The sequence below is a fragment of the Mustela nivalis genome (genome assembly GCF_964662115.1).
Source record: "Mustela nivalis genome assembly, chromosome: 10".
NCBI classification, from domain to species: domain Eukaryota; kingdom Metazoa; phylum Chordata; class Mammalia; order Carnivora; family Mustelidae; genus Mustela; species Mustela nivalis.
In genome coordinates, this window is record NC_139029.1 from 14594754 (window position 1) to 14612853 (window position 18100).

The 18100-nt window shown below is 58.0% G+C and overlaps 1 protein-coding gene across 10 annotated transcripts in view; it reads right to left on the bottom strand.

The window, feature by feature from the left end:
* Positions 1–18100, bottom strand: part of RAP1GAP (RAP1 GTPase activating protein) — a 49643-nt gene that overhangs the window by 13464 nt on the left and 18079 nt on the right. For 9 of the 10 annotated variants that reach the window (XR_014299162.1, XR_014299163.1, XM_082684603.1 and 6 more), the window contains exons 3-13: positions 14572–14665; positions 8206–8241; positions 7180–7227; positions 6172–6210; positions 5508–5693; positions 3281–3384; positions 2921–2999; positions 2487–2540; positions 1314–1397; positions 977–1077; positions 714–843 (exon numbers count right to left, since the gene is read on the bottom strand). Coding sequence is in view for 8 of the 10 variants with exons in the window: in XM_082684603.1 (XP_082540729.1) it covers positions 714–843; positions 977–1077; positions 1314–1397; positions 2487–2540; positions 2921–2999; positions 3281–3384; positions 5508–5693; positions 6172–6210; positions 7180–7227; positions 8206–8241; positions 14572–14665 (955 nt within the window). In the remaining 2 variants the exon portion in view is untranslated. Of the gene's footprint in view, positions 1–713; positions 844–976; positions 1078–1313; positions 1398–2486; positions 2541–2920; positions 3000–3280; positions 3385–5507; positions 5694–6171; positions 6211–7179; positions 7228–8205; positions 8242–10619; positions 10814–14571; positions 14666–18100 lie in introns of those variants that run through there. The other variant, XM_082684605.1, reaches the window with a different exon arrangement.

Here is an 18100-nt window from a genome sequence, read left to right on the forward strand (position 1 = left end):
ACAGGTTCCACTCAGAGTATACACTCCTGGTGCTGAGATGAACACAGGATCCTCTCAGAAGAAACTTGAAAGCTACTAAACAGAAATGCTTCCATTTTTCTCACACTACCCTTTTATCTCCCTGGGGTGGTGGCATCGGGTCAAGTGGACCGCCCTGCAGGGAGCTTGGGACAGGTGACAAATTTCAGAGTTCAGCTCCCAGACTACGCCCTGCACTTCCTTGCCTCCAGGCCTCTGCAGGACGTGGAAGCCCTTTTCTCCACCTGGAATATTCCCCCTCCTTCTCCCAGCTCCTCTGTGGCCTAGAGATCATTTTATCTTAAAAGAAGCTTTTCTTGACTCCTACCTCTGCCAAGTTTAAGTAGCCCCATGTGACCCCACAATGCCTCTCCTTGCCTGTAAAAACACTAACTCCCATTTATTGAGCTTTTGTCATGTACCAGATACTGTTCTAGCCGCATGGTATGCAGTCCCTCCTGAACGCTCACCTGTGAGGTCAGTGCCATTATCATCCACACGGCGTGGATGTGGAAACAGGCTTTCCCAACACTACAGCAGTGTGTCACCTTGCCCTCACGAGGGCCCACAAGTCGGGGGAAGGGACTGTTTCCATGTCTATACCCCAAGGCTCCTGAGCCTGGTGTGGTGAACAGACAGGTGGATGGGGGGGCGGGGGGACAGGTGGGAAGCAGGTGGGTGGGTGCCCAGGCTACCTGCTGGGCGTCCCCTTCTGTGTAGGGCAGCTTGGTGGACACGTGAAACATGATCTCCTTGTTGCGGAAGTTGCAGTACACAGACTCGGTCCCCGTCTGCCCGTGGGTCACGTCCAGGCCTCCTCGGAACCTGCCCCCGGCCCCCCAGGCCACGGCTCAGTCTCCAGTCCCAGCCAGGCCTCCATCGGGCCAGGACAGGGGCTCCCTCCCTGCGCCAGGGCATGGGTGTCATATAAGCGATGCTCTTCCCACTTAATGCTCACCCTTTAAAGTCCTGCAGTTTGACCTTCTGGCCCAGAAATTCGAGAAACTCCACGAAGGCGGGGCTTTCCTCATTGGTGCTGAAGAGCTCTTCCTCAGAGGTCTGGGGACACGGGGAGGGCAGAGGTCACCCAGCTCGCCCTCCTGAGTTGCTGCTGCCCCCAGCTCCCAACTCGCACCTAGAGCAGGCTGGGAGGAGGACCTCCGTGTCCCCTCCCCCCACTGCCCTGAGCTCCTGGAAAGCACAGTCCCTGGGCAGGCGGCCTCGCTGGCAAAGGTCTGAAGCCCCAGGTCCATGGCCAGCAGGGTGGGGAAGCCTGGAGGAGGAGGTGAGCGCACCTGCCCAAGCTTCTGATAAATGACTCCAAACTTGAAGTTATTGCTGATAACATGTTCGTCAAAGGTGACGATGAGCCGGGAAGCCTGGGGGGAGAGGACCAGGGGTGAGATGGCCGCTTCTCCAACCTGCCCCCACGTCCCGCTCTGACTCCACGCCGAGCGCGGGGCCGGGTCCTCTCCCCGGGTCCTCTCACTGAACCTTCATGACCAGCCCATGAGGAAGACACTGCTGCTGCCCCCATTTCACAGACAAAGAAACCAAGGTTCGGAGAGGTTAAGGAACTTGTGATTTGCCTAAGGTAAGCCGCTTGCAAGTGGCAGAGCTAGGACTGGAGCTCATGACCAAAGCTTAAGCTCACTGCTCTGGAGTCTTGCCCACAGGCCTCCACCCGAGTCCACTCTGTAATACCCAACTTTGTCCTTGGCTCCTTTGTAAACCCACAGCCTCGTTCTAGAATGAGACTAGTCCTACCAGCTTGCTGTGGAGCCTTGAGACATTCCCCTCACCTTGGGTCTCCGTTGCCTCTTTTGTACCTGAGAGGTAACATTTGATTTCTGAGGCCCCTTCCTTTGGGGGAACTTTCCTGGACCACAGCACCCCTCAGGGTTCTCATCCCGTTCCAGAACTCAGTCAGAGCCACAAGGGCTGACATGTCTTTCAGGGTCACCTCTTCCAGGAAGCACCCCTGTCTCACTATAAACAAGCCCAATCTTTACCCCACGTGGCCACAGGGCCTCAAAGCCAGCGCCAGAGCGGGGAGCAGAGCCGCTCTCGGTGGGGCAGCATTTGTGAAGGCGCCTGTGTTATTCCCTCTCCCCATGTCCCCTTGGGTCAAAAGGCAAGGCCATCGGAATCCCCTGGCTCAGGAGCAGTGACTGCCCTTGGGAGGGGCCCCAAATGGCATTGAGAGCTCCAGGATGTGAGGCTTGCCTCCAGGGCGGACAACACTAAGGTTAAAGGCAGGCCCCCTTCATCTGCTGGGCATCGCCAGATAAGGCACTGGGCCACTCTGGGCCTCTGCTTCTGTCCTGCAAAAGCAGACTTTGCACAGTTGTGTGGATTCAATGAGAGAACCTGGGGAGGACTACCCTGCACACAAAAGGTGCCCCATAAGTGCTCAGTTCCCTAGTTAGCTACCCAGCCCAGTGAGCGGGGCCCAGATACAGCCGTACCTTAGGGTAGAGCACAGGGTAAAACCGGTCCACGTTCACATCTTCACACACCAGCTGCAGGGAGAAGGGAGGGCCTGGGGGGAGGGGCTCTGGGCCTCTGGGCCTCCCGGGCCACCATCTGGGAAGAACAGCGGCCGAACAGAGAGGGAGCAGCCGAGTCTGCAGCCAAACTGGGGGCTCATTGCTGCTCAGGATGGGGCGAAGAGAACCGGGGTCCCTGTATCTGAAGGTGCTCTAAAGTGACTGAAAAGCACACGGGCCGGGGACAGGAGCCCAAACCACAGAGCCACATGCCAGCATCATGGGACACAGGTGGGACCTCGGAGGCAGGGCTGCAGCAGGCAGGGCTGAGACCTGGGGCTCAAGAGGACAGTGTGCACTGGCAAAGCTGCACCTGGCCGTGTGCCCCCTTGGGGTGCCCAAACAGGCCTCACCTTTGCCATCTGGACCACATTGGGGAACTCAGTGAGGCAGGAGATGGGGATGACGTCATGGTGTGTCCGGCACTTGGTCCTGGGAGGAGAAAGCCCACACTGAGGGGCAAGGCAGCGGAGAGAGAGATGGAGGAGCCCCTCTGCACAGTCAGCCCGGAGGGGATATATCCCAGGGAGAGGGAGGACCAGAGGTGATGATGGGGTCTGGCCTGGCTCGGGGGCTAGTTTGCAGAGCAAACTTGGGCAACTGCCTGGCCTCACTGGGCCTTGATGAGAAGAGTGGGTACAATGAGATGGGCTTCTAGGCTGTAAGGCCTCAGCTCTTCCTGCTGTCGCCGGGTCCCCTTGGCCCACCCTCACCTGAGCAGTAGCCGGAGATGCTCCTGGTCCCCAATGACGTCATACTTCAGCGAGAAGACAAGGTGGCCCAGGGCAGTGTCCAGTGAGTAGTAATTGAAATGCTCCTGTGGTGGGAGGCGGGGGCCGGGAGAGAGGGTAGAGCTGAGCTTGGGGCTTCCAGAAACCAAGCCAGAAAGCCAGCTCACTCCCAGATGAGGGTCCTTCACCAAGCAGCAGGTGTCATGGGTAATGGCAGACTCGGTATCAGATAGACCTGCATTCAAATCCCCGCTCTGCCACTTACTTGCCAGCTGGGCAGCCTAAGAAGGTCACCTCGCCTCTCTGTGCCTCAGTTTCCCACTCTGTAAAATGGGAGGCCAACTGCCTTGTAGGACGGTGCAGGGACTGAAGAGATAAACAGCCTTGCAGAGTGTAGGTGTTCACTGAACGTTTGTAGTTACTTTGGCTGGCTGGGTCCTCATCCAAGTCAGAACTACATTTGTACCTGCATACCTATCTCCCAGCCCCTGCTCTTCTCAGACTGGGCACACAGTAGGTGCTTTATAAAAGTCTTCTGACTGATTGCTCAGCTTGTGGCTCTGTGGTCCCTGAAGGCAGGGCCCGTGAGAAACAGGAAGTGAAACATCTCATAAACACACTGGGCGGCTGACCCGGCAGGTTCCCACCCTCCTTCCTCACCTGGAGGAGCCACAGGGTTGGGAAGAAAAACCACAGCGGGACTGAGGGGAAGCTGTGACAGGAATGGTCCCCCCAGAGGGGAGCCCAGGGCTGGCACCTCCGGACGGGGAAGTCCTGAGGTCAAGGGCAGGCCCAGAACGCCAAGATATTTTGCCCCAGCCTGGCCCTGCGCCCCCTACTGGCCCTGGCCCTGGGAGTGGTTCTGGCTCCTGGCCAGAGGAGTCATTCTGAATGAAGTTAAGTCCTGTTGAAACGGGAACACCTGTGCTCAGAGGACAGGTGGAGAAAGGGGAAGGGGATGTGCCCCCACAAACCCGCAGTTCGGGGACAATCTGGGTTGACCTGCAGCTGAGAGTCCCCTGAGCCCTGGTGGGCACAGAGTGATGGAGTGATGGAAACCCCCAAATGCTTGACACCAACCGCAGATGGAGCGGCAGGCACTTGGCAAAGGGCCACACTGAGGTCTTCAAGTCCCTTGAGCTGGAAGCATGAGCCCTCTCAGCGCCCTTTAACGGAACGTCAGCCGGAGCTAAGTCCAGTTCCTAGCTCGGTAATTATGTGACCTTGACCAAGACGCTTGACCTCTATGAGCCTCAGTTTTCCTCTTCTGTAAAAACTGGGATGATCCTGATCTCACAGAGTAATTAGGAAGCTGTAGTAACAGTGAATACTGATTTAAGTACTCACTCTGTGCCCAGCGTGAGTGAGCTTTACACATGCTTCTACGAGCCACGTTCTTATGGATGAGGAAACAGGCTCAGGGAGGTTAAGTAACTGACCTAAGGTCACAACGTCGAGAAATGGAAGAGCCCAGATGCACACACAGGCATTGAGACCCCAGAGCCCACATCTCTCCCCACCACCTGGGCTGCAAACGGGCACAGAGAACAGCATCTGGCATGGAGCCAGACACACACGATCCCAGCGTGTGACCTCCCCTCCAGCCCCCAGAGTCTCACCCGCGGACTCTGACAAGCTGTCACCGGGCAGGACCCCTGCTCTGGAGGTGGAGATGGGACAGGGGTTTGCATCGGTCCATGGCACTGTTCCTCCAGGCCTGATCTGAGGGTGGGGTCTGGGTCTGTTCCCCTTGCTGCTGCATACCTGGTGCCCTGAACAGGGCTGGGCATACAGCTGGTGCTCATTACTTGCCAACAACATTGACTGAGGCCTCATTTTTTGCCTGACACCATTTTAAACACCTTGCAAACACTGCTGTCATTAAGGCTTTACAGCAACCCCATGAGGTGGGTGTCACCACCCCCTCAGTTTTTATGGACAAAGAGACAGAGGCATGGAGGAGGGGGGGTTGGTAAGTGACTTGCCCAATGTGTCATGTAGCAAGTGACAGAGCCAGGGTCACGCCGTGGTGCCGCCTCTGCTGCTAACTATGGCACCATACTGCCTTTTGCAATGCATGTTTTTTGAATGGATGTGTGAGTCCACCACAAATATTTTGAGACCCAGGACTCGGGGACTAATACCCAGCCCCAGCTCGTGGGTTTGGCTGCCTCCCAGGCCCGGCCCCCATCACCGGTGGGCTACCCACCTTGCCAAGAAAGTGCTTCCGGTAGATGCGGGCTGTGGGGTTGCACTCGAGCTTCACCTTGGTCGTGGGTGACTGTAGCGGCTCCGTCTCCGGGATGCTGGTGATTTCGTGGTTGGTGCCTTCGATCCAGTAGCCCCCGAACTGGGGCAACAGGATGAGGGGGAAAGGTCCTTCTCGCCCTAGGACCTGAAAGGGGACTCGGGTAAAAACCACCCATGTTGCCCCCTACCAGGGCCCCAGGACACCCCCCCAAACTCAGACTGGGCCCCTTTTGCCATGGCTCAGGAGTGCCAGGGAACGAGCCAGAGCTTACGTGGGCCCCAGGGCTTGCATCCACCCCCCTCCAGCAGACGTGCTCCAGCCCCTCTCCTCCTACTACAGGCACAGACCCAGGGCGCATGGGGTTCCAGTCTCCAGGGATGAGGACTTGGGGGAAGGTAGGGCTGGGAGCATGACCTTGGCCAAGAGGCTGGAAGATCTGGATTAGAGGTCTAAGGGTTCATAGGAGTTCTAAACACTCGGGTCAGTAAGCTGAGGCTCTGGTGCCCACAGCAAGGCCTGTGATCAGGCTCTTGGCAGGGAAGAGGACCTGAGAATCCAGACTTCCTTCGTGGGCACCTCTGGGCCCCAAGAAGGGATGGGCTCAGAGGGGCGAGCCAGTTACCTCGTGGACGCTCGGGTAGGGAATGTAGTCCTCCTCCGTCTACAAAACACAAACAGGGCAGAGACCCAGCTGTGGTGGGGTCTTTACCCTTGACTCACCTCCAGTCTCCCCAGAATGCTCCATCGTTCAGCCAGCCATCCGGGCTGGGAGTGTGGATAGGGCCGAGGCATCTCCCCAGGGCTTGCCTTGGGGTGACCCCTGGAGGCAGAGGCTGAGGCAAACTCAGCTCACTGGTGCTGGCGGCATCCTCTGGGTCTCCTTCTGCCTTGGGAAAAAGGCTCACTGCCTCCCCGGAAGAAACCTTGGGACCAGTGGTTCTGGGTGCATCGGTATGGCCTCGAGGGCTCCTTAAACACACTGCCATGCCCCACCCCCCCAGTTTCCCAGGGTCTGGGTGGGGCACCAAAATTTACTTTTTTTTTTTTTTTTTAAAAGAATTTACATTCTAACAAGCTCCCAGGTAATGGGGATGCCCTGGTTTGAGGACCCCACTTGGAGAACCCCTGCTCTGCACAAAGTGTCAGGCATATGCCCATGAGAAGCCCTGGGCCCACCTCGCCCCCATCCCCCAGGCCCAGCTGCCAGTCTTCTGGATTGTTGAGGTCCCAGATCAACCACAGAACCATATGCCTATCTGCAGGGGAGGTGCGACCCCCCCACCCCCTCCCCCACAAGAAAATTCTAAGTCTAAACAAGAGCCTCCTCCCATCTCCTTCCAGCCCCCGCCTCCTGTCTGTCTCCTCACAGTAGGCTGGGGAGGAAGGGGTGGGGGGGGGCTGGCAACCAGGTTACCCCCCCCCACCTCCTACCCTACCCTCCCATCAGCCTTCCCAGGCAGAAGCCACCTGGGTCCTGGGTTTGAGTTTTCCTGCAACTGGCTGATCACACGGGGGAGGGAGTCTCCCCATCCCTTCCAGGTCCCAAGCCCTTCGGAGAGGCTGCTCAGGAAGCAGACAGCACGGGCAGAAAGCCACAGAAAATTGGGGTGGGGCCATGGTTCCAACCTACTTTGAGGGGTGGTGGGAAGGAGCATCGCTGTTCATCCATCCTGCTTCCCTGCAGAGAGAAGGTAACAGAGCCCGTTCTACCCCTCCCATGCCTGTGGCCAGTGCTGCACCCCACGGGCTGGAGGCTGACGTCCTATGAGAGGGAAAGCCTGGCCATGGCCGGGGGTGGGATACTCCCGGGGCAGGGTGCCGGGGGTTCTGTGCGGGAATGTGTGCCGGGGGGACTGGAAGTAGGTGGGGGCCTGCATGTGCTAGTGTGTGAGTGTGGGAGGGAGGCCACTCTACAAAGATGTGTGTTTTAGGAGAGAGAGGAAAGGGACCGAGGGAAAGAGAGAAAGGAGGGGACAGGTGGAGACGGAAAACGTGAGAGAGGCAGAGAAACAGGAAGGGGCAGAGGAGATGGTTTGGAGGACAGGCGAACTGACATTGGAGGGAAAGCTCCTGAGCTTTGTTCAAGTTGCCCCATGCCCCTGCCCACCTCCCAGCACGCACCCATGCACCGGACAGAGGCCTGGAAGACCAGGGTAGGAGTGCAAGGCAGACAGGGGTCAGGCAGAGGGGGTGGGGCACATCCCTCTGCCTGTGGCACAGCCTTGGGTTGCCCTGTGCCCTGGCACCTGTTCCTCCTGCCATCCTACACAGGGGTCTGCGGAGCTTGGGATGCCTCTTAGTAGATGGGAAATGTGTGTGAATGTGTGTCGGGGGTTGGGGGGTGTATATGGGAGTGGGGGTGGGGAGTTGGGATGAGCCACTGATCCCAGCCCTGCTGGGGACCTACATGGGGATGGGAGCAGGGGAGACACAGGTGGGGTCTGGGCACATGGATCAAACGGAGCATTAGCACTCCCAGCCTCCATCCTCTACTTGGACCCCAGAGAGAGGGCTCAGGACAATGCCCTGCTACCACCTCTTTGCAGAACAGTCTGCTGTCCTCAGAGAGGAATAGGGCTGGACATATAGCAAGGGCCCCTACCCCAGCCCAGCCCCTTCTGTGGCTCCCCCAAATGGGCAACAGAGCCAACCTCACCTGCATCTTCTCAATCATCTCAAACAGCTCTGTGTTCTGCAACAGAGAGGGAGGAGGGCAGGTCAGTCCTCAGGGTCGGCCCAGAGGACCCCACTAAGTCCCCAAGGAGTCTCCACAACTCTAACCAAGCCCCGTGGGCCTGTCTGAGCAGCAAGAGGCAGTGGAAAGGGCAGTGCAGAAGGGAGCTCTGGGCGGATGACCAGCAGAGCTCGACCAACTGCTTCGTGAAGCCAGCCCAGGGCCCAGGCCCCTTCCCAGGCAGCCCACCCCACTCAGTCCCCTTCCCAGAGTAAGGAGGCTGCTGCCTCAGACGCAGTAGACGTGACCCTCGGGGACAGACAGGTGTCCCATGTCACTGCATGTCTGGCAGTGCCAGGATGGGCCAAGTATCCCAGGTCCCAGCCCCAGAGAGGAGACAGCGGAATTCTCAGGAGGGTCTGTGGCTCCACCCACCCCTCCTGGAAGAAGGCCCCACCCTCACCCCCCTGCAAGCATTATGGGGGGAGAGGGGTGCTGTTGGGGGAGATGGGATGTCCCATCAGCTCAACAGCTGTGTGTGAGTCCACATGCATCCCCCTCGCCCCTCCCACTGCAGCCTGCCTCTCCGAAGACCAGCCAGTGCCACACAGGGTTAATCGGGGCCTCTGCCAGCCGTGCTTGGCAGCTCTGGGCTCTCCAGCGCCAACTCCCTACGAGCCTTCCTGGAAGGCGGCATCCTTGTCCATTGGCTGGGCTGGGGGCTGGGCCTGGGAAGCCCCCAGGGTCTCCATGATAGTGCCCCTCCCCCAGCACTTCCAAAGCCTCAACTCATTTGGCTCCTGCTGCCTGGTGGGGGCACCGCCTGAGCTCTCACGCGTGTGCTGTAGACTTGGGCACCAGGAAACACATACTCTCACTCTCTCTCTCTCTTGCTTGAACACACACAGCCTTGTACACCAATATTTAAACACACTCTCACTATACCAAAGAAAGCAAACACACATAAATCAGCACCACCATCCACAAACCCAGAGGGTCTGTGCACACCCATCTGGAGCCTCAGAGCCATAGGCTAACACACAAGTAACACATGGCAGTGTCCTAAATGACACAATAGCACACCCACTCACACACAGGTCTACCTCCTGCAAAGCTGAACACACAGATGCCAACCCACCCCTGTGTAGAGGTGCACATCAGTAATGGAACACGAAGCTACACAATCCCACAAAACCACTCTCACATCTGTGTGCCAAGAGACACAATAGCATGCACTCACAGACATCAGCAGCTGTGTTCACAGACACTGAGCCACGGAGCCCCAGTCCTGCGCACAAGCTCACTGTTCCTCACAGAGTCACGCACCCTGGTAACAGACAGGACAGACTTGATTCCACATTAAGTGAGTTTTGAGGGGGAAAACAGTGAATATCCACTGTGCAAGTGGTTCACCAGCAAGGGTGGGGGCACAGGTCAGAAGGTCTGACACTCACACACTCCCCCTCATGCCCGCTGGGGCACACACCACCTATCACACGTGCACACACTGCGTGAGGATGACGAGACGCAAACACTCCATGTGCACACTCGGGGGCCTGTCCCCAGACGCAGAGCCCACCCTGTAAATGCACGATGAGAGACCATGGGAGAGACCGACCCACAGTCACCTAGAGCCACACCCAACACTCTGAGCCTGGAAGGGACAATTCCCCAGGCAGCCACACTGCCACACCTGCAGTTCAGGTAGACAAAACACACCGGTTAACTCAACATTCTGCCCAACAGCAACAGGGGCATCTGTGCTCGGGCCCCGCAATCTCGGCCCCGCATGGTCCTGGCAGTGATGTGGGTGCATCACTGGCCCCCAGAGCGCCCCACTTAGAGTGACCCGAGGGAACAATGGCCAGGAACAATGCACGCGGAGTCACAGCCACATAAACACTGACACATGGGACTGTCATCCAGGGAGCACACACAGCAACAAGTGACACCCACAGTTACAGCTTCACTGGCCAGCAGACGCCAGCCACATGGCAGACCTTGAGCGAAGTGGCTCAGAGCATCCCGCAAAGTTACACACTGGGACATTCAGACCCCTCCTAAAGGGGGCAGGGGTCGGCGAAGTGATCCCAAGGCTGACAGACACGCCAACTCACGCACGCACACACAGCGCCGCGGTAGCCCGGAACCACCGTGCCATCACGGGCACTCCGATCCGGGGGCGGCTCGAGAAAGAGCCCAAGGCCAGGACCCCGGGGCAGGGCTGCGCCCTGTGGCCGCCGTACCCGGGTGTCAGCCCAGAAGCTAACACACCCTCCATGACGGAGCCTCGCACACCGCCCTGGCTGGGGCAGAGTCCCCCAAGCTTCGAGGAAGTCGGCTGAGCCGGCTCCAGAAGATCCCCTCGGCCAGGCCGCCCTCGTCCCGGTCCTCACCTGCCAGCCGGCCCCAGCCGGCAGCGAGCCCCTCCGCGGACGGCCGGGGGGCGCCAGGGGCCGCGGCTGCGCCATCCCGAGCCTGGCCCGGCCGGGCCCCCGCCCCGGCTGCGTTTCAGCTGGCCCGGCCGGCTCCCGCCCGTGCGCGCCCCGGCCCGGGCCCCGCAGCGCCGAGCTCCGCGCTCTCGGCTCCGGGCTCCCGGCGGCAAACTGCCTGAGCTGGGCTCCCCCGGCAGCCGGGCCCGGAGGGGGCGGGGCGCCAGGTACGGGCGGCGCGGGGGCGTGGCTTCGGAATTCCGGGGCGGGGACACCACTGGCCACGCCCCCGGCGCGGCGCGGCCCGCCCCGGCCCGCGGTCCCCGGACACTGCGCCTGCGTGCTATACGCTTTCGGCGCTTTAGAGCACCCCCCCGCCCCCGCCCCCGAGCCCCCAGGCTGTACTCCGCGCACCCCTACCTCGCCTTCTCTATCTTCCCGGACTCTGGCTACCCCGCCTCAGGGATTCTTGAGACAGGCTGTGAAGCTGGGCTGGAAGAGGAGAGGGTTACCTCGCAGACAGAGGGCTCTCCTTGAGCATCTACTTGAGGTTGTACTTAGCAAGGATGACCTCTCCCCACAATCCAGGACGTACGAGTGTCAGCCCCATTTTACGGAATAGAAAACTGATTTAAGAGGTGAAATATCATGCTCAGGTTCACACAGGCAGGAAAAGACAGAAACGGTTCCCTGTTCCCCAGGGCAAGGCCTGGAGCTGCTCTCCCCTTCCTCAGCTCCCCTAATGCCTGCCCGTGACTGGCCTGTTCCCTCCCTTCCTCAGATCCTATGCCCACACCCGATGCTAACTGCCCTGATCCTGGAGGAGGGAGGCAACAGGGACTGCCAAGGACTTCAGGACATGAGGGTTCTAGCACGGGCCTTGCTACAACTTGCTGAGTGGACTTGAGTGAGTCCCAGCCACCTCCGCAGGCTTCCGTTTTCCCATCTGTAAACTATAAGGCCCTCCGTTTTCCCACCTCCACAGGCCCTTCCAGCTGACCCTGCTTTGGGTCTGTCCCTCTACAGCAGGGGCAGGGCCATCCCCTCAGAACCCCTTCCCCAGACAGGTACTGGGAAAGCAGCACTTGCTTCCTGAGCTGCGGCCAAGTCAACACCAGCTGCTTTGGAGCCTGCAGGGGCAAGGCTGCCCACCAGCTCCAGCTCAGTGCACAGCCTCTCTTCAGTTCCCTGGAGGAGCCGCCAGCCACTGCCCACAACCCTCGTCTCCAAGGCTAAGGGCTTCTGGAAGGAAGGCACCGGAACTTCCTTTCCTCCAGACCTGGCCCTGGGTCAGGTTGGAGCCCAGGGAGCCGGCGGGAACTCTGGAGATGTGTGTTCCAGACACGGCGTAGTTTTGTTTTTAATAATTAACAGCAGCAAATATTGATTTACGCAGGCGCTTCCAGGACTGAGCGCTTCCGGGCACCCATCGAAATGCAGCCAGAGAAAACATCCATTCCCCCAGTGGGAGGAGGTGAGACCTTCTCGCATCACTGGAGACGTCTGCGTGACAGGCAGAGTAGAGAGTGTATACCCATGTGCAAGCAGCTGTATGTGTGTGACTCGGGGACCAGATGTGGCTGCGTGTGCGTGGACATCCTGGATGTCTGTATTCGTGTCTGTACATGGGTGTCTGTATACACAGGCCTGTGTTCACTTGCACGTCTCTGAATACCTTTGCAGATGTGTGAACGTGTCCATGGACAGAGGTGTGGGTAGACTGTGATGTACACATGTGCAGATTCCTGAATTCCTGAGTGGAGAAATCCCTATGGGGGGGGGTAGAGTGGGAGGGCCCTAAAGAGCTCAGTGTCTGTACAAATATGGTTTTTCCAGTGAGAGGGCAATGTCCCTTCTGGGAGTTCCATCCTACCCTGGGAATGTAACATTGCCAAGCTTCCTGGTTTCTGCTTTCCAAAGTTAGTTCCGTAGTCATCACCCAGCTGGAAGCTTGCAAGGTGGCTAGAGAAAGAATTGTCACCTCTGTCTTACAGAAGAGGAAACTGACACCCAGAGGGGAGCAGGGACTTGCCCACTGGCACAGGGAGGTGACTTGTCCCTCAGATTGGCTGCATCCACGTGATAAATGTGCCCAGACTTAGGGGTGCTAGAGGAAGGGCATGGAGAATGTATCATAAGCCTGAGTCCCCTCAGCCCCACCACGGGTTTACTGGACATCCAGGGGGATCGCTCAGTCTCTCTGTACTCTGGTTTCCCTCCCAATCAAAGGAGGGTGATCCGCAGCCTGGGGCTTCCTTCTGGAGTAGGGGTGGGCTGTCAGGACAGTTTGAAGCCCACCGTCTGAGCAGCATTGGCAAAAACAGAGGCTTCTGTCTGACTGGGCAGAGGCCAGGAAGCCCAAGGGGAGGTGGCCCAGAGCTAATCCGCAAAAGGCAGCCCTAGGCTGTGTGAGCAGGTGGGACTCAGAGTGATGGGTTTTCCTACACTGATTAACGCTTTGTGGGCACTATTCCATTCTGTCCTCCAACTCTAAGTACTATGTGATAGCTACTATTATTAGTCCCATTTTGCAGATGAGAAAATCAAGGCTCAGAGAAGTTAAGTTCCCTGCTTAAAGACACACAGGTTAGGATATGATGGGGTGTGACCCCATATCATAGGGAAGGGAAGACTGAGGCCCAGGCCCAGGGAAGCTATGGTCCAAGGGCACATAGCCCTTGGTGAGAACCAAGGCCTTCTCCTGTATGCTTAGAGGAAGAGGGACTGGGGGCTTCATGAACCCAGGTTCCCTCAAGTTGCTCCCTTCCTGCCAAGCCCCAGGATCCACATAGCCCCATCTTGGGCTTTTGCCCAGACACAGGGAGCAGGCGAAGGTCTCAGGAGTCCCTCACGCTGCCCTAGGACACACACTTGGGACACCATTGGAGGTGGTGGTCCCCCCCCCCCTCAAGGATTAAGGTCCTTGGCCATCTGCCTTTGTGGAGCAGGAGAGGTACACTGCTGTTGGCCAGCCCTGTGTTTGCTATTTCCTGGCTGTGTGACCATGGGAAAACCTCTCTGAGCATCTGGTTCCTCATCTGGAGAATGCCTACCCCAAGGTCTGATGAAATGACCCAGAGGCATGATGTCTGTGGACATGCTTTAAAAACCAAAAAGTGTACTGCAGAAGTGAGGCTGATGACCTGTACCACGTCCTCTGGTCACACAGCGTGGTATCCTATGATATGGGGTCACACCCCATCATATCCTAACCTGTGTGTCTTTAATCAGGGAACTTAATATCTCTGAGTCTTGATTTTCTCATCTGCGAAATGGGACTAATAACAGTAGCTATCACATAGTACTTAGAATTGGAGGATGGAATGGAATAGTGCCCGCAAAGTGTTAAGCACCCAGCTGGCACACAGTAAGTCTCAATAAATTCTAGTGGTTGCTGCTGGTGTTCTGCTAGGTTGTTCAGTTATTCATCTCTCATCAGGACTCTGGCTCTTTGAGGGCAGGGTCTGTGTCAGACTGATTTCTGGTCCCGAAGCACCCAGTACAAAATCTGGCACGAATCAAGTGCCGGACAAACGTTTGATTCTGATGATCTCATTTGTAGAGCTCCTGCCCCATGCTGGATATCATGCATGGACTGTTGCATTGGTACTCTTTCCTTTAATCCTCACGACAGCTCCGTGCCCGGTGCTGGTGCTGTCATCATACCCAGTCTGCAGATGAGGAGGCCGACCGTGATGTTGATAATGAAGGTGGTCAGCTGGTCTATTCCCAGCTGCTCTGCCCCCTCCCCAGCAGAGCCACACGACCCACCTGGGGTGAGGACTGGTGTCCCCTTGGGGAGCTAAACCTTAAGCAGCACCTGCTTGAACATTTTACCCCTGTCCAGTGGTCATTTTTAATGGGCTCTGGGCCCCAGGGCTCTCCAGAGCAGGGGCAGTGGGGAGGGAACACTCACCTTGGGGTAGAGTGAAGCAGGATGGGGGGGAACCAAGTCCGTGCGTGGCAGGTCTAATGCCTGAGGGAAGCGCTGGTTCTGCCCATCACTCCTCCTGGAAGACAGAAAGAGTCTGTGGTCAGGGAGAGCCCCAAACTGGGAGATGGGTGGACTCTGGGAGGAAGAGTTGCTCTCAGAGTTGGGGGACAGATTTCACAAGGAGGGGGGGTCCTGGTTTCCCCAGGAAGAGGGAGAAGAGAGGCTTCTGGAGCAGGGTGGCCAAACAGGCTCTTCTTCCCCAGAGATCAGGAATCTGGACAGGGTCTCTCCCCAAGTTCTATGTTAGCCCCTCCCCCCCACACACATACTCCAGCCAAGAGGACCTCCACAGCCCATTCTGAAGATGGGTAGACTGAGGCAGGGGCAGTGAGGGCTGTTGTACAAGGCTGAGTCCTCTGACCTCTGTCCTAAGCAGGGTGTTCAACCTTTATAGACCCCTCCCTGGGCCTTCGAGGAGACACAGCCTTAGGATGGAGAGAACATTTGGGCTATTGCTGTTCTCAATGACAATAACAACTGTAGACACCCACTGGGCCTACTGTGTGCCAGGCCCTGTGTCAAGCCCCTCTTTCCAGGCCTCAGGGCACAGACTCCTCACCACACTGGCATTCCCTCTTAATAGATGGGACCCAGAGGCATGCCGAGGTCACACAGCTGGTCAGGGGCAGAGCCAGCAGCTGCGTGAGGCCTGACTCCGAGTTCAGCCTCCTTGCGCACACCCACACCTCTCCCTGAGGAAAGGAAGCAGGTCTGGTGAGGGTGAAGTCAGCTTCCGTCACCCTAGAAAGCCTACTGGGGAGGCCACCTTGGGGGTCACAGAGAGGAAGTGCCCAGTGGCTCCTGGGACCCGGGGAGCCCAGGGCAGGGCAAGCAGGCCTGGCTTCCCCGTGCTGCCTGGGGCCACCCTGACGTGGCTGCACCCCCGCCTGGGTCCCATCTACCGAGGCTGGTCCTGAGAGAGTGAGTCATTCAGGCCGCTGAGGATCGGGGAGCTTGAGTCAGGCAGAATTGGGACTGCCACACCCTGAAAGGGGGAGGGCCTGCAGGAAGCTGGCTGGGGAAGGAGACCCCAGGACCCTCTGAGCCACCTCCCCCCTGCCCCTGCTGACTCCCCTCAGCCCGGCCTCTCCCGTGGGAGAACCGGTCTAGAGGAGCTGTCCACAGCCCCGCCGCACACATCAGATGCCTCTCGGCCTCTCAGGGCTGCTGGCTTCTTTAAAGAGGGGCCCACACTAAGCAGCGCTTGATCCAGAAAACCAGAGATAGTGGCAGTGGCATTGCAAGCTTTGGCATCAGTGTGAGGAAGGTGTTTCCAGGCACTTACCTGTTGTGTGACCTGGAGTCAGTGACACACCCCTCCCAGCCCCTGCTTCTAAAAAATCTCATAGAGCCTAGGCAGCTAGTAAGTCTTTACTCAATGAACTCTTTGGTATTCATTCATTCATGGTGAACTCTGGGTCCCCGACTTAGGGTCTTATTCAGTATTGGTCGACTGGGTAAATAATTGAATGAATCCTTGAGTGGATGGAGGTTGGCAGCAGGGAGGCACTGGGGGTTTGTGGAGCGAGCAAACAGCCTGAACTTCGGTCCCTGCAGGTTGCCAGGCGTGCTGGGGAGAGAGACTGGACCCAGAGGAGTAGGGGGAGGCCCACAGAAACGGCCCAGGCAAATTCCATGGAGGACTCTTTGTCAAGCCCCGGGTCATGGGCCTGGACCTTCCCCATGGTGCTGCAACACTGGCATTATTTATCCCTGTTTTTAGAGATGGAGACCCTGGAGCTCAGAGAGATGAAGCCACTTTCCCTAGCAGGTGGGAGACAGAGCCCGAGTGTAAAGCCCACGCCCTTGACTGGGCAAGGTCAGTGCCAGGGGCATGGAGAACAGAGGCTGCCCCCGGTCCAGGAAGTGCTGGGGCTGCAGCCCCCGGGGAAGCTGGGTCCCCGTAATGTTGGGGACATGGGGACAGTGGTCTTCGTGTGGCCTTGGCTTCCCAGTGGAGGTTGTTGCCCACCATTGAGCTATTCGGGTGGTGGTGTTCTGTCTGCCCCTCCCAGGCCACCAGGCTCAGGCAGTGTCCCACTGCAGGTCAGTCCCGCAATAGCTCCCTAACATCCTGCCCTTCCAGAACCCTCTGTCTCTCTCACCTCATACCCATCTCACCCCCATCATGTCCAGGTACCCATTCCACGCTGGACTGCTCATGCTGGCACAGGACTAGGGGGGTGTCTCAAGACAAAGGTGGGGGAAAATCTGACTTCCACTGGGGACCCTGCCCCAAGGCCCTCAACTCTCTAGTTCCTGGCTGGTTAGAGTGGGCCCCTCCCAGGCAGTACCCAGCCCCCTTGTTAGTTAGGCAACTACCTCCTCCACCTACAAGGTCATTGCTGAGGTCCTAAAGGGCAAGGAGACCGAGGGGCTCCACCACGGGAACAGAGCAGGAGGCTCTGGGCCCTTCCTGCCCCCATCCGTCCCAGCCCTGAGGGAGCAGAAGGACAGTAATCACGAAAGCCACAGCCCACCTGTGCCTTGTAGGATTCCACTTAATTAACACAGCAACCCAGGGAGGCAGGTGCTAGAAAGCTGCCTGCTTCACACACGGGGACGCTGACGTGCAGCAAGGTGTGTTAACCTGCCCAGGGTCACACGGTGAAGGAGGGAGAGCAGGCGTTGGGATCCAGGTGTGTCCCTCCAGAGCCCAAGATCTGAGCTTCACAGCCCAGGTGGACCCAGCCGCTCGCATCAGGGAGGCAGTGGTAACAGTAACAGCGAGGGCAGCTGAGGCTGATACTGGGCGCAGGTGCCCCGGGCAGGCTCTGCTCTAACTGCTTTGCTTGGACTCACTCTTTCAGAGGGCACTAAGACACGGACTGGTTAAGCAACTTGTCCCAAATCACACCGACAGTAAATGAAACGCAGAGGATCTGAGTCTAGGTGCCCTAATGCTACACTCTACTGACTCTGAGTAGACACTAGTTCCTCAATAAATAATTTGGCAAAGATGAATAAACTCAGCCTGCCTCTTCCCCACCCACTCCCCTGCCATGTCCCCTGTCAGCCTCCCTCTCACCTCATACCCACCTCACCCCCCAGCTTCTACCCCCCCCCCCACTTCCTTTCTGCCTCTTGCCTCTACAGACCTCCCCCAACTTGGCCATTTCCCTCCATCTTCTGAACTTGAACTTCTCCATCCCTCCCCCATCTCTAGCCTACCCTTGTCTCCTCCTGGTCTTCATCATTCCGTTCACCTGAGATCTGCCCCTCAGCACCTCTCTGCAAATCTCCCTGACCCTCTGGCCTAGCTCAGCTTCAAATGCTTTGTATTCTCCCTCTACGAGCAGCAGTTGGTGTGGGGGTGGGGGTGTGTGTGTGCCTGGAGTGTGCTGGGACATGGGGACTCTCCTCTGTTTTCCTCTCCCCATGCTATGACCAAAGTCATATCTGCACAGCACTCTACAGTCTATTATCTTATCTGAACACCATGGCAACTTGG